Source organism: Protopterus annectens, chromosome 9.part0 (genome assembly GCF_019279795.1).
Source record: "Protopterus annectens isolate FY-2018-M chromosome 9.part0, PAN1.0, whole genome shotgun sequence".
Taxonomy (NCBI): Eukaryota; Metazoa; Chordata; order Ceratodontiformes; family Protopteridae; genus Protopterus; species Protopterus annectens.
Genome location: NC_056743.1, coordinates 419,395,149 through 419,421,699, shown reverse-complemented (window position 1 = coordinate 419,421,699; position 26,551 = coordinate 419,395,149). Strand labels below are relative to the sequence as shown.

Genomic DNA, 26,551 nt, shown 5'->3' with positions numbered 1-26,551 from the left:
TGTGTATATATATAATGTATATGTATGTGTGTATATATATATATATATCTATATCTATATATATATATATATATATATATATATATATATATATGTATTTGAAATGTTGAATGATTTTTAAAAACTGCAAGTGGGCAAGGTCCTTGAAAATGTCATTGAATGTACCATATCTAATGCTGACCTGAGCAAGGAATATATAAAGGGAAAGATTGTAGCTGTAAGCTCTTTGTGCTGAAAGAATGAAGTCATGTGTTGGATTCTGCCTGCCTCCGAAAAATGTAACCGAGAGGAGCACTTGAGAAGTAACATGCAAGAGATACTTTTGAAATGTGACACCACTTTATGGAAATGAACTGATAACACCTAAATTTTGGATAGGCGTTACACCAGCAGAAGGATTGCCTCACTGTACATATTAGTACTTACATAAACAAGTGCAGCAGGGTGTTCCTTATAGTACAAATTCTTTAACTTTCCTGCTGGCAATTTGAATGGTTTACTTCACATTCATGCCTACACAGCTATGAATGCAATCCTGTGTCCTTGTTTACCAGGTCCCAATGAATTGTGATTTATTACAGGTAGGAACATGAGGTGTTTTGCAGTTTGAAAGCTGTAACACATAAATCACTACTGCACAACCAGTAAGTAGAAGCAAAGTGTCGTTCATGTCAACAATCCGCTTTAAAAGCTGTTAGACACTTCACTTGGCAGCACGTGTGTGTGTGCGCATGTCTGTGTGGCATGGAAAGTGCATTACAGCTTTTAAAGGTGTGAAAATGCTTTGTACACTGTTGTTGCTGTTAGTGGTCTAGCACGAGGCTGAAGCTCAACGGCACTGAAAGGTGCTTACCAACTTTAATAAGCAGCTTTATTACAGAGGACAATAGACTGTTGCCTTAGTTGTGATTGATGTAGCAGATTGAGGGGATTTGCCAAAGGAAGCCTCTTTTCCATGTCAAGGAGCTTCCTGTATGTCTTTGTATGGTTTCAAACTGTCAGGCCTCAGTGCATTAGTTGATATAATTTGGAGGAGTGCATCTTAATAGGGTGACATCTAGCTGCACCCTTGAACTTAACTGCTTATTTAGATCCCCTGGTTCCACCAGACCTTTTTCCTGGAAGTGACAAAGGTCACTGAGGCCAACAGAATCTCCAGTCATCAGATGTTACATCTCCGTTGGGATTAGTTTAGCATCTTGGTAAAGAACTGCTTTGTTCTGCTACAGGGGGTGAGTTTGTAGATGATCCTCACCTTTCTTGGGACACCACTTTGACTTAGATATTAGCTTTTCCACTCAATGCACATGATGCTGTCATTTCAATGCATCACAGCCTTGTGGAGGAGTCGCTAATCAGAGGCTTGTTAAGCCAGCCAACCACTTGTCCTTAGGCTTTTGGAGTCTCCCAAGAGTTATCACTGCAACAGTGTGCATTTTGGGGAATATAATACAGTTGTGTTAGGATATTACCGTAATTGTAGGTGTTTGAGTACGTTCATGGTTGCAGCACAAATTCCCTCCTGCTGCTCCCCTCCTTTTTCCTTTCTGCAGGCATCCTAGGATTGGGGCTTGTGCCCTAGTCATCCTTCCTTCTGCCTTCCTCTCTGTTAACATAATTCAGTGTCTTCCCACATCTTGCTGGTCTAGACCATGAAAATGCAGCTTGGGAGCTTTCTGTTTGGACTGTGTTTCCGGAGCTTACTTCCACAGCACAGTCAGTGGGTCCGGCTCCAGACAAGAAAAAACTACATTGCCATAGTAAGAAAGAACCAGAGCCGGCTACCTGTTGTAACAGGTCACAGAAGACGTCCCAAGGGTCAAGGGTCATTACTAAAACAGCGAACATACTTGATTATCTGGAGTTAGGGATAACTACTGATCCAGCTTTCTCAGATAGTATGTTTTTGTTTACTACCTTCGCATGTCTTTGTTTACTTCCTTCGCATGTCTTTGTTTACTTCCTTCGCATGTCTTTGTTTACATCCTTCGCCCTTCCCACCATATTTCCTCCACTTGCTGATTCTCATTATTTCCGCCATTTGCTGCTTTCTCCCATCTGTTATATATTTCTTGTATAAAATTCCCTTCTGTCGACAAATTCTAAAATGCACATCATGTTTCTCCCACTATGTTATACATATCCTTCAAAGACATGTTAAGAATCTGTCATACCACTGTCCTCGTCTGTTTATATGTTCACTTGAGCATTATCATGTTTTCTCATTACCCTACAACTATATTACCCTTAAACTGACTGGATACACTCCTTTTTGGTATCTGTTTCTCCAAAGTCAAGGCCAGTGTTAAAGGCCTCTGGCTAACCAAGTTTGCAGATGATTGCAAACTAGGAACAGTCATAGGTTCCCCCCAAGATGCTAACCATACAGGAAGGACTAACACAGACAAATGACTGGTGCCAAAGCCACAGCTTAAAACTCAATGCCAAGACATGAATAATAGTACCCTTTGGGAAGTCAGCCACCCTAGAAAATTACTTCATCAATAATGCACTCCTAAGAGTAAAAATATTAGTCAGGGATTTGGGTACACATGTAGAGAGTAACCTGGATTTAGACCAACGTTAGTGTAAGGTAGCTAGGAAATCACTCTTTGTTGCTCAACTTATAAGCACGGACATGGCATGTAGGTCCAAGGCAGTCATTATTCCACTGTATTCGACCCTCATCATTGAGTACAACGCCCCTTTCAGTATGTACCTGACCAGGCACATGCAACAACTGGAACATCCACAGAGGTTCCTCACAAAAAAAATACAAGGTGTAAACAGCATGTTCTGTGCAGATTACCTCAAAGCCCTGTCTCTATACTCTTGTTTCCTGCAGACCATTCAGAGGCAGTCTATGCCTGCCTTACAAGGTGCCTTGGATCCCACTCTGATGGACCTTTTGCATATCCACAAAATGAAAAGCATCAGAATTGCATGATCTAGGGGTTCAAACTTTGCTTGCAACATAAATAGGACACGTTGGACAGACAGGTATGTATCTCAGAGAATTCCTCTTCTCTGGAACTGCCTTCTCATATATGTGAAGCAGAGCTCTTCCTTACCCCAATTCAAGAGGAACCTGGACTAGAGGATGGGAAATCTGAAATACACCCCGGGTCTAGCATCTATGTTTCTAATGTACAAAACCAGCCTGCAAATCTTGCCCTAGCTTACATACCCCTTACCATAACCTGTAAGGCACATAAACTTGTGGGGTACAATCAGTTGGGCTGCTTGTCTAGGCTTATAAAGGCCCCAGTGGTCGGTAACCCTGTAAACATTTATGAACCTATTAATCAGCAACCACAATCTTGACGTCAGCTCACAAAGAAAGAAGACAATGTGGCATAAAGTGGTAGGCCAAGCTCTGTAAGCACGGTAACTCCTTTACTGCGTAAGAGTCTTAATCCTTTTTATATGAAGTACTAGGAAAACAAATCCTTCTCCTTTGAAGATTGTCTCAGTTCCAGTATAACAAACATCATTGCAGTCAATAAATCTTTTCCTAAACTGGTAACACTGAATACAAACCAAAGGTAAAAGGTCACACAAGCAAACTGATAACATGGAGTACATCTCTGGATAAACACTTTCACTGTTTTAGACCTAGCATGTTGGTGGCTGGATGTGTCCACTTCCTCCTTTATAGAGCTTTACCATATGTATCACTTTAAGTCCCCCACTCCAAAAAAAAAAAAAAAAAACAGATCCTAATTTTATCCTTTTTGGAATGTATCATAAGTGGTAATCTTAAATTCAAAGAAAGTTTTTATTCATTTATTTTTTTTTTAATTCTTTGCCTCTGAAAATAGTTCATGTTGCTATTATGTGGTGGTGGTGGTGGGCACCTTTGCCTTTACAAAATAATTCCATAATGTCTAAAGTATTGAGTATGCATTGGTCTGCTAAGGAAATTATTAGCTCCTGTGTTCTTAATTACTCTGTTTACCACATTCCACAACTAAATGAAACCCCAATTCCAGAAATCAGTCTTAGGCTGCTAAAGAAATCAGTAGTTCCTGCTTTTTTAAGCACTCTCTTTACCACATCTCACAACTAAATGAAACCTTAAAATCAGAAATCACACTGCCTTAGACTGATAAAAACTAAGAGAATAAACTTTCCATATACCAGTTCTATGTGGTATTGTCCACCTTGTCTAACAAACACACAAGGCAGCCTAGATTTTCTTCAGTCTTTCCATTGTTATTTAAAGAGCTATTACCTGCAGTTTAATGAGTGTGAATTCATTGTCCTGTACATTTCCAAAATTATATGACTTTCAAACTTGAAAAGTTTCTTAATATTGTACTACCACGTCAAGTTGCCAAAGAGCACCATGGTCATCGAACCTGTGTCATTTGGGCTGTAGTCAGGGCTTTAGCCCTCTACGCCACCAGAGTTGCTTCCCTCCTACTATATTAAGCAAAATCCCAGGTGGTCCCTTCACATTTTACAAAAATGTAATTTGAAAAAAAGATTGGCTTAGCATAGCTTCTGAAAGGCCATAGTATGTTAGCATAATTTGCAGTAGCTCAGAGCTTAGTGTTGTGACTGGGAAATTTGTAATTGACCTCAATACAATAATTGACTTTCTCTCACTGACTGTGTACAGCCATCAAGTGGTTTTGTAGCTACCTGTGTAATACAACAGGTTCAGTACAGGTTCAGGTTCAGTTGCCAATATCTAAATTTACAAAGGGTCCCACAGAGTTCAGTTTTGGGCCCTTTCCTGTCTGCCATCTTAAATAAAGATCAGTCTGCGATACCAGTTTAATGATGTGAACGTACTTAAATCCGACTCATCATCAAAAGTCTAGAGTGCCATAACCATGTCAGTATTATATATGAGTAAAGGGCAATTCATTGATAGTATTATCATTGAGGGCCACTTCACTGGTAACCATGTCAATATTATATATGAGTAAAGGGCAAATCATTGATAGTATTACCCCATGTCAATATTATATATGAGTAAAGGCCAAATCATTGTATTATCATTGAGGGCCACTTCACTGATAACCACGTCAACATTATATATGAGTAAAGGCCAACTCATTGATAGTATTATCATTGAGGGCCACTTCACTGGTAACCATGTCAACATTATATATGAGTAAAGGCCAACTCATTGATAGTATTATCATTGAGGGCCACTTCACTGATGACCATTATCATTGAGGACCACTTCACTGATGATCATGTCAATATTATATATGAGTAAAGGGCAAATCATTGATAGTATTACCCCATGTCAATATTATATATGAGTAAAGGCCAAATCATTGTATTATCATTGAGGGCCACGTCACTGGTAACCATGTCAACATTATGAGTAAAGGCCAACTCATTGATAGTATTATCATTGAGGACCACTTCACTGATGACCATGTCAATATTATATACGAGTAAAGGGCAAATCATTGATAGTATTATCATTGAGGGCCACTTCACTGGTAACCATGTCAATATTATATATGAGTAAAGGCCAGATCATTGATAGTATTATCATTGAGTGCCACTTCACTGGGCCCTACTTGTTGAGAAGAGGATCACTGAATCCCAGTGCATTTAAAGGAAATCAGTTTTGAAGGCAGCAAGCCCTTCTGCACCCACAAAACTCGAAGGTCCCCCCCACAACTTTATCTATACTAACTCCAACATTCCACAACAATGAGGTAAGGGAAAGCTTCCTTAGCTGCATTGTTTCACACTCCTGCTACCTGTAACTCATCGCAGCTGCATCACAAAACAATGAACATAAAAGTTACGTTTTCTTATCTCCACTGTTGGCTGATACCAAAATCACCAAACACTACAATTAGTGGAAGTGCCATTCAGTATAACTGCTCCATACCCATGGCCAGTGCAAAGGACCGAATGTTACTTTTTAAACAAAATAGAAGCTTACTCTTGCAGCATTTGAGTTGCTTATGCTGTTTCATATAACATTTAGGTGTTTCAGATACAAAGTAATGGTTTTGTGCAAATATTAAAGAAAACCTAGGAAATATTTTTTGTCCTAAAATCTCAGGACATTTACCTTTTTTTAGTTTTTCTCAGAGGACACAACTGCCCAAATACATCTTGTGCAAGGGGGGACAGGTGGTAACTGTAGAGAGAGGTGTGAACATTTGCACGTTGTTTTGTTTATTTCACTGTTATGTTCATTTTTTGTTCTTGAACTTGAAAAATTGAACTTGCATTCTGCATGCTCTGTGCTCTTTGCTCCTTCAGCTTAGTGCAGCTACAAGAAGACAAGACTTGGTATTCGGCAGTCAAGCAGGAGTTCCGATATGGTAGGTGACTGCAGCTGTTGAACAGTAAGCAGGCAACAAGCATAAGTGCATGCAGTACCATCAACATAGTGGGAGTTGGCATTATGGTTAACGTGTTTACCTCACAGACTCAGGGTACATAGTTTGAGTCTCGCCTTTGAGAGAATTTGGCTGGGCTTAAAATAGCCCAAAAGGTCAAATATATATATATATATATATATATATATATATATATATATATATATATATATATGGGTCTACTTCGCAACACCTGGACAAGTCAAAAAGCCGATTTCCAAATAACCAAAACTGTAAAACACCAACCTGCAATCCAGTGCAATAAAGAAACTGCAAAGACATTTCCTACAAATATCATCCTGCACCGTTAAATTCTCACACTTATTTATTAATTACAGTTTGATGGTACCTTGAACTTTGGTACAGGTTTTGGTGAACTTTTGTTAGGTACACTAGGTACTGAACAAAAGTTGAAATACGGTGGATGGGTTACAGGAAATGCAAGTATGACACTAACCACTAGCACTATAGCAGCAGTACACTACCCCATTAAAACCCAAACAAGGTACCTAACCTCACCTACACCCAACCCCACCGATCAATACCCGCAAACCTAAAGAAAATTCCACTGAATATTCATGACAGTGTTAATAGCACCAACATGAATATTCATTACATATGCTTAAACAACTAGTAAATTTCAACTTTAACGTTTTTGCAGGGGGAGCTGTGCCCTCACCAACCCCCCCTTGCAAACTAAATATACCAACACCGAGATTGCACTACAGTGTGGAAATGAGCAGATTTCCTGCTCCACTCAGCTTAGACTGTCGGTATTTTACATGTTCAGTCTTCTAAATATCAGTATTGTGAAGTTTCGCTCATGTAAAACTTTGAGTTGCTGGTCTCGGTCTTACGAAAGTTGGTCTACTGACATTTTGGTCATGTCAGGTAGACATATATATATATATATATATATATATATATATATATATATATATATATAGATATATAGATATATATATATATATATATATATATATATATATATATATATATAGATATATATATATATATATATATATATATATATATATATATATATATATATATATAGGTGGGTGGTTGGCATAATGCTTACCTTACAGGCACAAGGTGCAAGGTTTGATTCTCACATGGAGTAATTGGCTAGGCTTAAAACGGCCTACAATGCCAGTTAGCCTAATCTATGACCCTATAGCATCAGCTGAGCAAGCAGGTAGATCTTAGGAGGATCAGATACTGAGTAGCTCCCTATTTACTCACTGGAGCTGAAGTAACTACATTTTAGTATTTTCTAATGTTCTTTCTTCTGTGGTTATTAATTAAAACACAGGTCAGATAATCCGTCTTCTCTATCACTTGTAAGTGCAATACAACACTAACAACTTTGTTCAATCTCAGCCTCCATATAAGTTTTGTATCACGTGAATGGAGAATAGCTACAATAATTTTCCTGTTTATGTGAGGACCTTCCACAGACCCAGCCAATTACAGACCCGTAGGTCACAAGTATCTGGTGCTAAAATCATGGACTGAAACTAAATGCCAAAAATGCATTATTGTATCCTTTGGGAAATCATCTACCCCCCAGAATTACCACATTGACAATGTGCCCTTTAAGACTTGTTTGAAATTTGGGAACTTATGTGTACAGTTATATAAATTTCAGCCAACATGTGACTATTGTAAGAAAGTCCTTTTATATTGTGCAGCTTATAAACAAAGGGATTGTGTCTAGCTGTAGAGACGTCATTGTCCCCTTTTACTCGACCCGCTTTAGGCCAGTTATTGAGTATAATGCCCCCTTTGTCATGTACACACATGGCTTCCTCTGACCCAGTATTGATGGACCTACTGCACATCAGTAAGTCATATGGCATCAGAAACAGTCTAGGAATCTAAACCACTTCTGCAACCTCAACAGAATGGTTTGGAGGGACAGGTTTGCCTCTCAGAGGATACCTCTGCTGTGGAACAGACTCCCCATTCATAGGTTCATAGGTAGGTACTAGGCTATCGGCACTAGGGCCTATACAAGCCTAGCCAAAAAGGTACCCTGGCTTTCGCCACCCAAGAAAATTATTTCCCTGTGCCCCTGTCGAGCAGAGCCACAGAGGTGATCCTCGGGGTGAATTTCCTATTTCCCATCCAATCATCAAGATTTTTCTTGAAGAGTGCTAATGAGGAGCTTTGTTTGATATAGATAGGTAGTTTGTTCTAGAGTATGGGAAGTCTCTGGGACAGGAATCTATCCCGCCAGCATGTTCTGTTTATTGTGGCAACAAGGTTTAGGTCCCTAGAGCATGTATCTCGGAGGGATTGGGATTTCTTTAAGTGGACCATGTCCAACAGCTCTGGGTTTGACATAGCTTTGTATGTTAGGCAGAGATCATCTCTGAGTAGGCGATATGCGACGGAGTAAAGCTGGAGTTTTTTGAGACAGCCTGCGTAGGGCATCTGTTTGAGGCTAGTAATCCTCTTTGTGAGGTATTTCTGTGGCCTTTCCAGTTGTTGTAGATGTCTTATGAGGTACATACCAAAAGGGGTGCTGTATTCTATAATGGGTCTAATGAGTGACGAGTAGAGGGGGAACAATGACCTCTTTTTTTCCTGGATGAGAAACCTTTTGTGATGAGGTGTGCCACATAGAAGGATTTCCTGACTACTGTGGCGATGGGATTATCAAAGGAGAGACTACTGTCCACCTGTGTCCCAAGGTCTCTTATAACACTTTCGGTGTTAAGTAGACTACCACCTATGTGGTAGCTCATGGGTACAGAGTTTTTACCAAAGGGGATGACATTGCACTTTTTGGCATTGAGCTTGAGGCCATGGCTTTGACACCAGGCATCTGTGTCAGTGAGGCCCTTTTGAAAGATGTCCACATTGTTGGGAGTTTCAATTATGGCTCCTAGTTTGCAGTCATCTGTGAACTTCATTAGCCAAAGACCTTCTGTGTTAGCCTGTACTTCAGAAACATAGATACCAAACAGGAGAGGACCCAGGACTGAACCCTGTGATACTTCACTTGTCACTGGTCTGAAGTCAGATTTGGAGTCTGCTACTTTCACAGTGTGGGTTCTGTCAGTGAGCCAGTTGGCAACCCATCTTGTGACATAGGGATTTATACCTAGTTTATTGAGTTTATCTATAATTCCAGAGTGGGGGATTGTGTCAAAAGCCTTGGCGAGATCTAGATAGGCTGTGTGAACCACCTTACCCTCGTCTATGGCTTTGGTGACTGCTTCAAATCAGGTTTAGGAGACATGATCTGCCTTTTACAAACCTGAACTGGGTGGGGTCCAGAATTTGGAGATTACCAATATCTTTGTTTATAAATTCCATGATGATACATTCCATGGCCTTGCAGAGCAGGCTCATTAGGCTAATGGGGCGGTAGTTCCTGGGGTCCGTGGTGGCTCTCCCCCTTTGTGGAGTGGGATATCCATCGCTGTGCACCATTCAGTGGGCACAAAGCCTGAGGTGAGGCTATGATTGAACATGGTGCTTAGGTGGGGTGCCAGTTCATTCTGTTGTTCATGTAGAACGCAGCCTGGGATGTTGTCAGGTCCCATGGATGCTGTGTTTTTGGCTTTGGAGAGTGTGGTTTTTACCTGTGCAGCCGTGATTACAAGAACTTTGCATTCTACCAGTATAGAGATGGGCCCTTTGGGAGGGGGGGTAAAGTTAGCACTGAACCTATCTGCCAGGATGTTGGCAATATCAGTTGGTTCTGTATATTTAGTGCCGTTGTGCTGTAACTCAGAGCAGATCGGAGTGTTGCCATTGAGGTTCTTCACATTAAACAAAGCTCATCCATGTCCACATTCAGGTGCAAGTTGGATGTATGGATGGGTAATCAAAAATGTACCCCAAGACTGACCCTGGTATTGCTAATATACAGAAGCAGCTCCTAACTGCTCTGTCCCATGTATGGTTTGCCTCAAATTACCTATGGCATGATCCCAGTTCTTCTTACTAGGGGCAATACATAGTTATTGACTATAGAATGGGAAAGGCCAATATAACACCAAACAGGATACATTAATTAAAGCAACAAAAGACAAATTGGCTAGGCTTAAAATGATCCACAAGGGCAAATACCATAGAACTTGCTTATGAACCCTGCCCTGGTTCTGCTTTTTACTTAGTGAAGTTGTTTCATATGGAATGAATTTGAGCATATTGTAAAAGATTTGTATGTATTTAACATAGCATGTATATAATGAATCAGCTTGCCTCCAATTGGTGTGCTCGCTGCTTTGCAATCCCATTCTTGCTCCTTAGAAGGCCTCCCAATCTCTAAGACATGCTCCCAGGAATACCCCCCCCTATACTTGATGATTTCCATTGCTGGATGAGCATAATTAAGAAATAGAGTAGGTTTATATCTGTGTACTTATATAATTAAGCCTACCTCACGCAGGTTGCACACTACTGGGTCCTCCTCCACTCCGCCTCTTCCTCGCGGTGACTCGGTCCCTATTTTTCTCTCCACAGAACTTTGCCAAATCAGTCTCAAAACCACATAGCCCTTCTATGCTATACTTTCTTTTGGTCTCAAACTAATGCAGAATGTCTCCTTAGCTAAAACTCTCAATTAATAGCTTCCCTGGCTTACTAAACACACTGTTTTCTTATAGCATATTTTATGTATGTTTAACAAGGTAAAACTACCATAGTGACCTTGTCTCACATACTACAACTGACTGACTCTGTCACACTGCATCAGACTACTTCATGGTTCAACCTGCTCTGTTTCCCTACCCTAGCCCCATTTCCATTCACCCCCACTCTGTTTGCTTTTATATCTATCCTAACCACACCCCTTTGCTTATTTGCCTATCATCACCTGTCACTCACCTTAATCTACACCCACATCCCACCTATCTTCCTGTTCCCTCCCACAATACTGCTACTATCCAATCACTACTCTCCCTGCCATACTAACATCCCTCCCCTACACATAGCCAAATCCCTCCTCTCCTCTTACTTCCACACACAACTACTATTATTCCTAAGCTCTACCTCACACCACCATGCTCCTTATAAATTCAATTATAACAATGATTCCCCTACTTTGTCTTTTATTCCAAGCTCACCATGCCACTTCATACCACACACACCGCATCATAATCCACAACACTTCAATTCAATCCAAACCACTACCAGACCACCTTAAATATTTACTTCTCACCTCAACTTTACACTACCTCTTCAACACTGTTCTTCACTTTTAAAATTATCTGCACCCATATCCCTCTATTCTGTCTTTACAAATATCTCAGACAGATATAAATACAGTAAATGAATTCCATGCTACCTTCGCGCTCTACGCACCAGACATATTTGTATGACAGAGACCTGGCTCAAGTCGTACAGAAGCATTATAAACAAAGTAAATGAATTCCATGCATGACTGAGACCTGGCTCAAGTCGTGCAGAAGCATTATAAACAAAGTAAATGAATTCCATGCATGACTGAGACCTGGCTCAAGTCGTACAGAAGCATTATAAACAAAGTAAATGAATTCCATGTATGACTGAGACCTGGCTCAAGTCGTACAGAAGCATTATAAACAAAGTAAATGAATTCCATGTATGACTGAGACCTGGCTCAAGTCGTGCAGAAGCATTCTAAACAAAGTAAATGAATTCCATGTATGACTGAGACCTGGCTCAAGTCGTACAGAAGCATTATAAACAAAGTAAATGAATTCCATGTATGACTGAGACCTGGCTCAAGTCGTGCAGAAGCATTATAAACAAAGTAAATGAATTCCATGTATGACTGAGACCTGTCTCAAGTCGTACAGAAGCATTATAAACAAAGTAAATGAATTCCATGTATGACTGAGACCTGGCTCAAGTCGTACAGAAGCATTATAAACAAAGTAAATGAATTCCATGTATGACTGAGACCTGGCTCAAGTCGTACAGAAGCATTATAAACAAAGTAAATGAATTCCATGCATGACTGAGACCTGGCTCAAGTCGTACAGAAGCATTCTAAACAAAGTAAATGAATTCCATGCATGACTGAGACCTGGCTCAAGTCGCATAGAAGCATTATAAACAAAGTAAATGAATTCCATGTATGACTGAGACCTGGCTCAAGTCGTACAGAAGCATTATAAACAAAGTAAATGAATTCCATGCATGACTGAGACCTGGCTCAAGTCGTACAGAAGCATTATAAACAAAGTAAATGAATTCCATGTATGACTGAGACCTGGCTCAAGTCGTACAGAAGCATTATAAACAAAGTAAATGAATTCCATGCATGACTGAGACCTGGCTCAAGTCGTACAGAAGCATTATAAACAAAGTAAATGAATTCCATGTATGACTGAGACCTGGCTCAAGTCGTACAGAAGCATTCTAAACAAAGTAAATGAATTCCATGCATGACTGAGACCTGGCTCAAGTCGTACAGAAGCATTATAAACAAAGTAAATGAATTCCATGTATGACTGAGACCTGGCTCAAGTCGTACAGAAGCATTCTAAACAAAGTAAATGAATTCCATGCATGACTGAGACCTGGCTCAAGTCGTACAGAAGCATTATAAACAAAGTAAATGAATTCCATGTATGACTGAGACCTGGCTCAAGTCGTACAGAAGCATTATAAACAAAGTAAATGAATTCCATGTATGACTGAGACCTGGCTCAAGTCGTACAGAAGCATTATAAACAAAGTAAATGAATTCCATGCTACCCTCACTTTCTACTCACCAGACATAGTTGTATGACTGATACCGGGCTCAAGCCATATATATATATATATATATATAAAAGAAGAAATTCTAACCTAAGATTATAGCGTTTTTAGGCATGATAGGTTAAATAAATGGGGTGGAGGCATTGCTACCATGTTTAAAGACTTCCTTAAACTAGTCCAACTAAGCTGCTCTCCCCCTGACCTCCTCTCCAATTCCGAAATATTAACCACATGTCAAGAAATCAGTTCCCACAAAACAATAATAATCATCCCTACTTACTGACCCCCTGGAAACAACCTATCCATCATAGAAAACCACCTCTGCTGGGCATCTGCTAACTTCAACCAAGAAACGATAGTACTAGGAGACTTCAACCTAGACTGGCTTACCTGCTCCTCTAGTAACCCCTCCAATTGTATCACCCTCTACAACTTCTCTCAAACCATTAACTCTCCCACTCTTGTCAATAAACATTCCAAAAAGCTATCAGTACTAGACTGGATACTAACCAATAAACCCAACCTAGGCTACCAAGCAGGCTGCCTTCCAGACACACTTAGTGACCATTCCCCAACCTTTCTTCTCAGGAAATGGGTTCACACACTTATCATCATATTCAGAAACATCTGCAGAAAAAAAAAAACTTCTCCCCCACTATATTTCATTCACTGCTACAGCAATGTGACTGATCACCAATACTTTAACAATGCATTCCTCGAAATATTAAATATTCTATCTCCCATACGGAAAAATCACACCAAAACCAAACAACTACCTTGGTTAACAAAAGACACTAAACTTGAACAAAGGGATAGAGCCTTGTCACTTTACCAAAATTCCAAAAACAAAGATAACCTCACTTTATATCAACAACCAAGAAATCAAGCTAAAAATCTCATCAACAATGGCAAAAAATCATACTTTTAAACATGCCAACAAAAACACCAGAGCAACCTCCCAAAATTTTGGCCAAGTGTTAATTATCTCCTAAAACCAGGAGAACTCTGTACCTCAGCACCATCTACCAAAAATACCTGCGACTGTATAGCATCACAGTTCAGTACTCACTTTCAGTTCAATCACCTCCCTCCCTCATAAACAATAATTCTAACACATCCCTGACAGTACTCATCCCTACTGTATCTAACCCCAACGCATTCTCTGTTAAGCCCATACAAACTAGCTACATAAAAAAGCTCCTAGCTAAATTAAAACCCTGTACTCTTGCAGCCGATCAACTCCATAATGAATTTCTAAAACTATCTGCTACTTCCATCTCCTATCTTATATCTGTACTAATCAACCGCTCCTTTTCTGAAAAATACATACCTCTCCTCTGGAAAATATCACATATCACCCCCCTACACAAAGGGGGCTCCTCTATAGAGTTCTCAAAGTCATCTCCATTCCATCTCATCCCATCGCCATTCTCTCCCCCCTAGCCAAAATCTTAGAAAAATACAAATAACTGGCAACTAACTACCTTTATCCTACCAGCTATATAACCACTACACTTATATCTAGACCAAATTCCATTTATTAATCAATATGTCATTAGTTTAGTATATTGATTGTAATTCTAATGTTTATACCTTAACCTGTTTAATAACCAGCACTTGCTATTGCTATTACTACATTATTTAATTGTATTTTTTTTATATTGTACTCGTAATAACTTCTATATTTTGTACTGTTTCCTTATAACTTTCTTAATTTTATTGTGGAGCTTTTCTCTTCAGGCCTCTACTGAAAAGGGCATTTGCTTAGTTGGACTAGCCCAGTTATCAAATGATAAAATAAATAAATAAATAAAAAATGCATTCATACACAACTCCTTGACCATTTCCCGAAGAACAACCTCTTATCCAGCTCTCAGCACAGCTTGTGTCCTAAGCATAGTACTAATACAGCACTTATACGTTTTACTAACACTGCACACCTCCTCAAAAATAAAGGCCAACTTGTATCATCAATTTTCCTCAATATGTCCACAGCTTTCGATACAGTATCCCACCAAATACTTCTCAACAAATTAGCTACATATAACCACAGTACAGCATCCCTGACTTGGTTTCACAGCTATTTTTCTAATGGACAGCAGGCTACCAAATGGGAAAACAAAATCTCTCCCCTACTACCCATGTCTGTTGGAGTCCCCATGTGCTCCATCCTTGGACTTCTCCTCTTCATCATACTTACAAATAACCTCAGTACTTCCATGCAACTAGCCTCTATCATTCAATATGCTGACGATGCCTCTCATCTGCTCTGCCTACTAACCTCAGAAACTACAAGAAAAACCACTAAAATTCCTACAAGAAATCGAAAACTGCTTGAATGACCATCAACTTAGACTCACCCTCAACAAAACTACACTTACGGTCTTCAGTAATAAAAACAACCAAACCCCTCTCACCATTTATTCCTCTAATAGTATAAATATTGAACCAGTCAATCAAACTAAACTCCTAGGTGTAATAACAGATGACTGTCTAAAATTTGACATGCGTATATCGGTAACAATTAGTCCAAATCAAACTTGACTCACTCTGTAGGGCCAAACCATACCTAACCAACAATGCCAGACTATCCACAGCCAGATCCCACCTACTAACCACTGTCCTTTATTGCTCCCAAATATTTAGTAACCTGCACAAGTCCAGTTTGAATCACCTAGAGACCTGCTATAACAAAATAGCCAAGTTTTCCGTAAACCAGCCCCATAGATCTCATCACTCTTCTGCACTTCACCAACTCAGCTGGATTGAACTACCCAATCTATTATCCCTCAACCAACTAGCCATTTGCCACAGTGTCATCCATAAAACTGACAACTGCCCTGCCCTCATCGACCTAGTTCAACCTAATATAAACCACAGGTCCCTTAGATCATCAGACAAATTAATTCTAAAGGTAACTAAATCTCCTGAGTACTACGGAGACTCCCTCTACCCTAATTCAATATCGAAAACCTGGAACTTACTTCCCCAACATATCCTAAATAGTCCAGGCAGTCACAAATTCAAACTACTCCTAAAAGAACGCTTCACTAATCACTGCCTGTGTTCCTGGACATTTCCAGGCTAATCACACCCGCTTCATGTTCTCTTAGTCTGACTACATCAACTTAGTTTGCATACCAACTTGTACTCTCCTATGAGCAGCAACTTACTGTTTGCCTGTTTCTGTTCTTCTAACTTAACTACTTTGAAAAAAAAAAAATAATAATAATGTTTGCTTATTCTTCTTATCATGCTTTGTATACTCACTTGAATATTGTGAACAAGCTTGCTTGTAACTTTTAATCAAATATTTCTGTATTTGTACTATGTATGTAATACTCTGCTGTGTTTTTTTTCTGCTGTTATTTCTGTTAATTTACTCACTGGAGCTCATTTCCCCGGGGCTCTGCTGAAAAAAAGACTCCTGTCCCAGTCGGACACTACCCGGTAAACAAATGTAAATAAAATAAATAAATATATTATTGAATAGTGTAACTGTTCAATGCAATTCTTAAATAAGCAACAATACAGCGTGATGCTTTCTGTGAAATGTGTGCATTTGCATTCTGTGCATGCCAGGTGTGTCTGTATGCACATATGGAATGTCTCTGCATTGCTCACACTGTAAATGTTTTTCATAATTTTTCTGTTCTACTGTTCTCCTGACCCGCCAGCCTTCTGAATCATTGTTTGTTGTCCCTCCTCTGAAGAATTACTTGTTCTCTTCAATTACATTCATTTGTAATTCCACTGTATCCAAAGGATGGGGTCAATAGCTGGGTTTTAGGTTCGTAGGGCCAGAATACTGCAGATGGAGAGGGGGTTTTGTGGCTGTCCTGACTACAGTAGTATGTGCTTCAGCGTGTTAAACACCCTTTGGCTGTGTCATGCTGCACAACCTTTTCCATTTTTATAAGTTTTTCACGATTTATGACAGAAAGAAAAAAAAAACAGAAACATATCAAGACACAACATAATGCATTATATACAATTATCAGTCTTGCTATACAAAAGGATTGCAACCATGCACCAAGCAGACATATTCCATCATACCAAGGCAAGAAAAAAGAAAAAAAGAAAAATAAAAGGTGATAAAGGAAATATTTCTATCCTAAACACCCAGGGTAGCTGTATCAAAAACATGAACCTTAAGGATTGAAAGTAGTGAAGAGACCCCTTTATAAGAAACTAACGTGATACAAGAAAAGATATGAGACCCCTTTATAAGAAACTAACGTGATACAAGAAAAGATATCATTTGTCCATATTTAACAGGAGAATCAGCCATGGTTAGAGGAAAGAATGTAAGTCAGAATAATAATAAGTAAGAATGTTACTCAGCACAGAAATAAATAGAACTTACTGGAGGGACAGGTTCATAACCCAGAGGCTCCCTTCGCTCTGGAATAGAATTCCAGTTCATGTGAGGCAGAGCACCTCACTGAATCTCTTCAAAAGGAATCTCGATAAGTGGATGGGGGATCGTAGGTTTGTCCCAGGGATTACTCCCGTGTCACTATTAGACAGAGGCACAGTAAACTAAACCTTAAAAAGGGCACAGTATACTCAAATCAAGGGGTGGCATAAGCCATACAGAATTGCCCCAGGGCAGATAGCCTAGTATGAACCTATGAACCTAAGTTTGATTAATGAGTAGAATAAAGAAGAAAAGGGGGTATATTGTGGGAAAACACTATTCACAATATTTACAACTTGGATGTCTTAAATGTGTAAAGGGACATCATACAAGTGTGATTGACGCTAGAGTATCATCAGCATTCATTTGTTACAGGACTGAAAAGTACGAACACAAAGGTCTTCACACATTCTGTTAATAGTGATCGTTGACTGACAATTATTTTGATTGAATTAAGTCAAAGAGACTGACCCAGTGTTTCTGGAAATAGTCTTTTTTGTCTTTTTACTGTTAGAGCAAAATTCATGTGCAGATATGTACTTAATTGCCATAGTTTTAAAATTCTCCCAAGAGATTACTGAGGGATTTACCCAGTTCTTGGCTATAAAGTATTTGAGAAGAGCACACACCGTTATTAAGATGCATCTCCAAACACCTGTTATAGGTTTAGGAATAATATTCCGGATTGTGGTTTGCCAGCAAAAGGTGGTCTTCTCGTACCCCATTTTTTCCATTTGAGCTCTAAGAGAGCACCATAACTTATATATATTTTTGCAACTCCAAAAGATGGGGAGTAAATCTGCATGCTGGGGGGAACAAAAAGGACATGTTAGGTTTTTGTTGTACATACATTTTAATAGAACCGCAGGAGTATAGTAGTAGTTATTATTGATCATAAGTTGGGTATAAACCAAATTCTTGAAAGGGGTTAGATTAAGGGTATTCCAAATAGCTTCATATTTGGACTCTGTAGAAATTTCACCTTGAATGTCATCCCAGTAATTGGAGCATAAGAGCGATTGTTGCTATTTGATGTTCATCAAGAGCTTGTAGGCATGAGATATCATTTTGTTCCTAAGGGAAAGGATTTTGATGATTGATTGTGCTAGAGTTACGTCTTGTTCACTCACTTTGGTGTTTGCAAATTTTTGTTTTATTAATAAATTGTCTTAACATGGGGTCATATCTACTTGGGGCCCCGAAAAGTTCTTTAACAGCAGCAAAGTTCTTGGAATGGTAAAAATGCCATACCATGGCATTTTTAATTATAGGAAGGCTAGATATTTTTATCATTTTATTATTAATTTTTATATTTGGGTTTAGGCAAATTGGTTGGAGAACAAGAAGTATCCTGTAGATTAATAGAATGTAGAAATGCTTGAAAGATATTAATTTTGTTTTTTAATGTAGGTAGAATTTTAGATTTGTATTCACTGTCAAGCATTAAATATGGGATACTAAAGCTTTTGACAATGTGGATCTAAATTTCTTATATCTAACCATGTGATCCTTCAAGCTTCCCTGATTTTATAATTAGCACTATTAGAATGCTTCTACCTCCCTGTACATCAATAAAACAATGTCTCAACCTATTAAAATTACTAATGGAACTAGACAGGGCTGCCCCCTTTCACCATACATTTTTGATATTTATCTTGAACCTCTCCTTCTATTCATTAGCCAAAAAAAAAAACATAGCATCATATACCAAGAGTTTTTAACATTGAGATAAAATATTCAGCATGTGCAGATGATTTAAATATTTACTTTGAACTCCCGAATAGTGAGCTCCATAAAATTCGTAAATCAATAAGTCTCTTTTCCACTGCTGCTAACTATAAACTAAATCCCACAAAATATTCTATTTTCCCATTAAATCCTCGTAAACACCTGGAATCCTACTTCCCCCTGTCTGACATGCCTGTTAAATATTCAATCATATATATAGGAATAAACTTTATGCATTCACATCAGGATTTAATGAAAGCTAACTTGAGTAGAATCTGGGAACAAACCAACAACAACCTATCCAGATGGAAAAATATCAATTTATCCTAAATGTCAAAAACTGCTATTGTTAAAATTAACATTCTCCCCAGGATATTATTTCATCTAAACTCCATAAACTTAAATATACCCCAACATTTTTTCAATAAAATGGAAACCACCATCTCAAAATTCCTCTGGTTCCCTAAATCAACGAGAATCACTTATAAAAAACTAATACTTCCAAAAGAAAAAGGTGGACTAAGCCTCCCCGATTTTAGTCTTTACTATAATATAATAAATGCAAGCTATTTAATCCAAATTGTGAACTATGAACCATTAGTCAATGCATGGACCCCAATCTGGGTCAAAATCTGGTGCAAGTATATACAATCACTCAAATTAAACCTTCACTCTGACCTTTTCCATATTTTTGCCACCTAGAGCACATGCAAAATCAGTGTTTGAGGCAAGCCCTCATCTCAAAGCTGGGAGCACTATTTCCATACTAATCTTCAAGATGAAGGAGAGCTTGCCTAGAGCTGCTCTGTCTGTAAGCAGTGTCAGATGCACACTTGTATTTGGTGTAGAAGGCTGTGTGTTTTATGCCCACACCAGAAAGATCAGTTGCTAGCACTGCAGTGCATTATAACATGGTGCTGCTCCCCCAAATGTGCTGTCCTTTGCAGTAGATGCTAAGCCAAGGTCCCATCTGCTTGAGTTGGTGGTAGTTCAGGTGGATGTAAAAGATCCCACAGCATGTAGCAAAAAAGAGTACTGGCAGCTCCCCAGTGCCCTGGCCAAATTTCACCTAGTAGCATAAATACTGCCTTGGGTCTCCCCTGAAAAGAAGGCACAAGCCTGGTGGGACCAAGCTGGTTAGCAAATAATAAGTAAAATAATTCTTCTGGGCAGCAAACTGGTACTAAAATGAACCCAGGATGTTATTTGTACAGATGGGAATTTTCCTTCTGTATGTACAAGCTGGCTTCTTTCTCAGTGAGTATCTCTCCATCTCTGCCCAGGCAGCTGCCATTTCACAAAGGCCTACAAGTACCTTGGCTGATCAGCTAAGTGTAGTAGTTTTTTGATATGACTCATACTTTTCATGTAATTTAACTTAAATGTGACCTTTTCCTCACATTAATTGCAGGATACTGTATGTTGCTTTTTAGTAAGCAGGAAGTGTTAAGTCAGTAGTCTAATTCCTTTACCCTTTCAGTGAGCAGAAAGCCACTTTATACTTACTCACCAATCTTTATTTTACATTGCCCAGCAGGTTACTACACAATTTGAAAAATGCAAGAGCCTCAGTATCATTTTTAAATATTAAAGTCAGAAACATATCAAAAAAATTAAATATCGTAGTTGAACTAGTACTAAATATGATCTAGTAATTCATCTGCACTGTATCATTTTAGGAACTGTTTCTGACTTTGAATCATACGTTGAGACTTTGTGTTTACCATACGATACTCTCCAAATACATTCCTTAAACAGAATACACTCGGCCTCTCACTGAAATGACAAAACAATTTTTATACACAACTGCCGCCTGTATAATCCACTAAGTTATACGTGGGCTTTCTCTTTAGTAACTTCCACAGGTGTAAAATCTTAGAATGTATAAATGTAACTACTGTTTGTGTATAAATGTAAATAGAAATGTAACTACTGTAAGCAAATGGAGCTTTTCTCCCCAGGCCTCTGTTGAAAATGAATATTATCCAGTCAGACTTTCCCAGTAAACAAAAACCATCAAATAAAGTAAATATGTTTGGCATCTACTTTTCTGAAGTAAAAGCCAATACCAAAGGGCTCTGGCTGACTGAGTTTGCAGATGACTACAAGCTAAGAACAGTCACCGAATCCCCAAATGATTTAGCTATACTGCAGCAAGGTTTGTCTCAAACAAATAACTGGTGCCAAAATCATGGACTGAAACTAAATACCAAAAAATGCATTATTATATCTTTGGGAAGTCATCTACCCCAGGGAACTACCACATTGAGAGTGACCATAACTTTTGACCAACATATGCCCATTGTTGTAAGAAATTCCTTCTTTGTTGCACAGCTTATAAACAAATGGATTGTGTCTAGATCTAGGGAAGTCATTTTCCGCTTATTAGGCCAGTCATTGAATATAATGCCCCATACCTTTCAACTGTACAGATTTTCCAGAATGTCCAGATTTTTGCCTCATATTTTTCTTTTTTTCATAAAGATGTTGTTTTCTGGCAAATCACTGGAAATCACTGAGGGTTGAAGTAAAAAAAAAATAATGACAGATATTCGAGTTTCAGACTTTATACGCTTCAGAAAATTCATACAATTCACAACCTGTTATTCTATCAACTAAGTTTATAAGAGCAATATTTAAAAAGTGTCCCTATTTTTGGCCCTTTATCCCCTCATTATTTATGGCTTTGTCCAGATTTCTTGCTCTAAGAGGTATGTTATGCTACCTTTCACATGCTTCTTTCCAGACACGTGCAATAACTGGAACGCCCGGATAGATACCATACTAAAAGGATACAAGGCATAAGCAGCATGTCCTACATGGTCCAACTCAAAGCCCTGTCACTATTCTTGGTATCCTACAGAATGCCAAGAGGTGACTTCTGTCTGGCATACAAGGCTCTTCCGACCCATTACTGATGGATTTATTGCATATCATAAAGTCAAATGGCATCAGAAATATTTGGTCTAGGGATCTAAACCTCTTCCGCAACATCAACAGAACATCTTTGAGGAACAGCTGTATCTCACAGAGGATACTGCTGCTGTAGAACAGACTCCTCATCCCAAATAAAACAAAGTTCATCCCTATCCATAGAAAAATAGCAACTTGAATCTGAAGATAGGAAACAGAAAATTTAGCCCAGGACTGCCCCCTGTACTAGTAATGGACAGAGGCAACTCCTAAACACTTTATCCCAGGCATGGTCCTCTCAAATTATCTGTGGTGTGATCCCAGTTATTCTTATTAGGGTTACTACATAATTATCGACCACTAGATGGGTAAGACCAGTCTCTAACCAAATAGGATGGGTTAATTTGAGTACAAAAAGGGAAACTGTTTCTGCTTAAAATGACCTATGTGTAAAATTATGGCAGTTCAGAGGAGCAAGTGGGATGATAAAGAATAAAATAAAATAAAAAGTGTTTTGCCCTTTATTTATATAGCAATGATCAGTTTTGTGTGCCTGTCAGAATGTTTTTCAGGCTTGTATTATTAACGAAGTTTTTTTTTCCTGTTTTGTTCTTAAGTTTGCTGTCTTATTTGTATCATAAATAGGTTAATTGCAGCATTAATGGGTTGAATTTGTATGCATGAAGCTTTGAAATGCTTCTGGAGCTGCACACTTAAAACACATTTTCCTTTTTTTGCTATTGGGTAGGAATCTCTGTGGCTGCTGAGAAGGACATACTGACAAGCAGTGGCTTTTAAAACGTATTTCCTGTGCTGTGTAAATAAGTAAATTCTTAAATTTTTATATGTAGCTCAGTACCTACTTCTCAAAACCCACTTGTAAGTTCCTATCCTACAGCCAACATTTTTTTTTCTTTTAAAATCTATGGGCTTTATTATTTTGCTCTGTGGTAACAATCCTTGATGGCTTTGCATGTCTAGAAATTCCTGAAGAATATATGTGCGTATGTAAGCATCTGTGTGTGCGCATACGTATGGATGGATTTATGTATAGAGACTAGGTAAATTCCGCAGGGGGTCCCTAAGTGGCTTCTCATTCTGTGCTTTACCTGTTTACCCAATTGTAAGTTTATGTAGTGAAGCCCTGTCAGTGGGATAATTTCTTTTCATACTGTGCTTCATGTTTACTCAGTTATAAATGAACACACAATTTCACACAAGCACATGAAAAAACATTAGCATGTTTTATAAGTAATATCTGTAACTGCATATCTACTCTAAACAAAATAAATCAAGTGAAAAGACCTGGCAAAGTGGAATTGTTCCAAGCCTAGAATATGCACTACCTTGCTGTGTTCACAATGAAAGGAAATTACTTGCTGCTAATGGTTTAATAGTATTTTGAATCAACTGGAAAAGGGCTGCATGCTGTGTGAACCAAAGCCGGAGCACCAAACAGCTCTCCACGTAGACAAAGGAGAAATAAAAGTCTGCCATTGAGCTGTGATATGTATGGCTTATGTGGCTGGACCTCTGTGGGACTGGCTACCATGATGCAATACTGGGCTTGTTGTAGTGTATCATTGCTACTAAATGGAAATATCTTACTCCTACAGATGTTCATACTCAAACTTAGCACTGGGGGAGGGGCAGCATGGATGAATGGAGACAGTGGTCCTATATTTCAGAATGCATACTGAAAAGAAAAAAAACTGGCTACACCCTTGATGATTTGATGGTTTGTCTGACTTTTTTTTTTCTTGTGATTTTATTTCAGAAAACCAGGAATATTTTGAGAAACACAGGTGGCCTCCAGTCTGGTACCTTAAAGAAGAAGATCATTACCAGCGAGCCAAGAAAGAGCGTGAAAAGGAAGATTATTTACATCAGAAACGGCAACCAAGACGGAGATGGCTGTTTTGGAATTCCCCTACATCTTCCTCATCACAGTCTCCATCATCTTCCTCTGCAGTAGTTTGACTCTTGGAACGAAAGAAGTGAAGTGTGCTATTTTTTTCTTAAATGGTATAACACCATTCCATGTATAACGATTTATTTCAAAATACTTTCTGGTTTCATCTCACTGTTGTGTTTGGATGAAATTAAATGCACAGCCTCTTGTAAAAGGCCCTGGATCTTTTGACTGTTGTAAACACTTTGAGGATAACATTTCTTCTGCCTGACTGACCCACTGCCGATGACTGATTAATCTTATACGATTAATAATTTAGGGCAGTTAAATTGCATTTAAGCTTTGTGCCAAGGGCTTTTATATTTTCATTACTTCCCTACATACAGCAGAATTGTTGCTCTGTTTAACGTTAATCGTTTTAAATTAAAGAACACCACCAAACTTGCAGTGATCTTCCTCTATCTTCAGCAGGGAATGCTAAAGGACATAGCTACTCTCTAAGCCCTCAGTAAAATGCTGCATAGACAGCTAATGGAGATACTATACAAGACGGTGACGGACTTAATTCTGATGCAAAGGCTTTTTGTGTACATTTGGACTGGAAATATTAAGCCAAATGAAACAACCCAGCAGTCGGTCACCCAGACACACAAACATTTTTCAGGTGCCTGTACTGTTACTTAAGGTGTGATGATTTCTGCGTACTTGGCATGGGTCTGTCTGAATGTGACCCACAGGACTTCTGCCAATGTTAATTAGAATAACAGCAACATTTAATTATCAGGTTGTCCTGGAAAGAAAAAAAAAGAATGGGGTGTGAAGCTCTGATGGTATTCATCCGCCTCCAAGCAGCTCCTGAAGTCGAAGTGTTTCTGGCATATTATTACCATTGTAGGTCTGCTCCTTTTTATTAATAAAAAAGGAACGCTTGCAAGTCTCTCTGTAGAAATTAATATGTGCTGGTTTGCAGAATTCATGTTTTCAAGGAAAAGCAGTTATTTCCAAACAGATATTTCATGTCATGGAGGGTAATTGTTGAAACTTTGCCTGTGTGCAGAGCATATCAGTTTCCCTTCCTGCTTTCTTTTCCACAGCAGGTAGTAACAATGGTTTGGTGGAATCACATTACTGCAGTTTTATATTGTCTACATCCAATCGACTATAGGTGCTTAACTGTTGTCGACATGTGTGTTCGACTCTGCTTGTCAGTATTATGCTGTGCCTGTGTTTAAAAAAGAAATCTCAGATCTGACTGTTTTATAGTCATGTTTCCTTGTTTTGTTTGTTTTTTCTGTGACCAGATGAGTCTATAATAGATGAACTTTTCATTCATGCTGTCATGCACCTTGGAATTGTAAATAAACTTTGGTTCTGTTTTGCTATTTTACTTCAAGCCTGCTTTTCTAGATTAGATTGTTTTTATAGTACCTTGAACTACTGAATTCTGGACCCATAGTAGGCATAGAGATGCAGCTGGTTTGATGTCAGTAAAAATTTTTCTTAGATAAACAGTGCAAGTAGTGGAGAAGACAACTGTTAGTGCATATCATAATTTGTCAGTTGGACGATGACGTATGCCTTTATTTGATTGCCTGTTCCATTAAATAATAGAGCCACCGTTGTCATGTGTTTCATACAGTATAAAGTAAACTACTTCTTTATATTACGTTATCCTAAAAGAAGGGATACAACAGATCAAACCGATCTCCACACAGTGATTTCAAAATGGAGAATTTGTGATAGTCTAACTAAACTAACAGCAGTTGTGAAATAATATGTCATTATTTAAATCAATATATCTGAAGTAAATAACTTAATTTGTCCATCAACCTGTGGGTATCAGATCCATATCGGATCCGAGCCAGCAGCTTCAAACAGCTAAAATCCCAGTTCCAAGCTCCTCCCCTTACCCATAATCCCCTGCCATCCCTCTCTGACCCCAGATCTCGTTTGCCGCGGTTGACTCAACAGCTTTGAATGACTTCCAGGCATGGGAGTTAGTCGTTCTGTGAGAAAAAATATTTCTTTTCTAACTTTTCTGTAGATTGAAATTGCTTGTTGTTGTGTGTGTTGCCCCTTGTATTAAAACCCTTTAGTTTTAATATTATCTCATTAATTTTAGTGTAGTTCATTCCTCTCCGTGTGTGTGAAGGCATGTGTGTTGGGCCTTGTGTTGTTTTTAGTTTAACTATGTCTGAGGCCCCAAAAACTTTTTTCTCTAAATGCACCGAGTGTGGCCATAAGCTATCCCCAGCGGATGGCCACACTCTGTGTGTTATTTGCCTTGGGGTTGACCACCTTTGCTCAGGCTGCACTATTTGTGCAGCCTTCAACCCCAGGGCTCTAAAGGACAGGAGGTTGAAGTTGATTCTGGCGGGACTTTTGCCCGCCGGATTCGGCTTCGACCTCCTCTCCCTTGGTGGCACCTGTCGCAGCTGCGGCAGTGCCCCCTTCCACCCCTGCTCCCCTGGCCAGGACTCAACCTCCCACCTTAGGCCAGAAGGAGAG

At 38.8% G+C, this 26,551-nt stretch overlaps 1 protein-coding gene across 6 annotated transcripts in view; it reads left to right on the top strand.

Annotated features, from left to right (window-relative positions):
* The window catches only part of RHOBTB2 (Rho related BTB domain containing 2), a 323,120-nt gene extending 297,690 nt beyond the window's left edge, over window positions 1-25,430 (top strand). For all 6 annotated transcript variants that reach the window (XM_044082960.1, XM_044082959.1, XM_044082961.1 and 3 more), the window contains one exon: window positions 23,909-25,430. In XM_044082960.1, coding sequence (XP_043938895.1) covers window positions 23,909-24,111 — 203 coding nt within the window. In that variant the 3' untranslated portion in view covers window positions 24,112-25,430. The remainder of the gene's footprint in view (window positions 1-23,908) is intronic.
* Window positions 25,431-26,551: the final 1,121 nt, after the last annotated feature.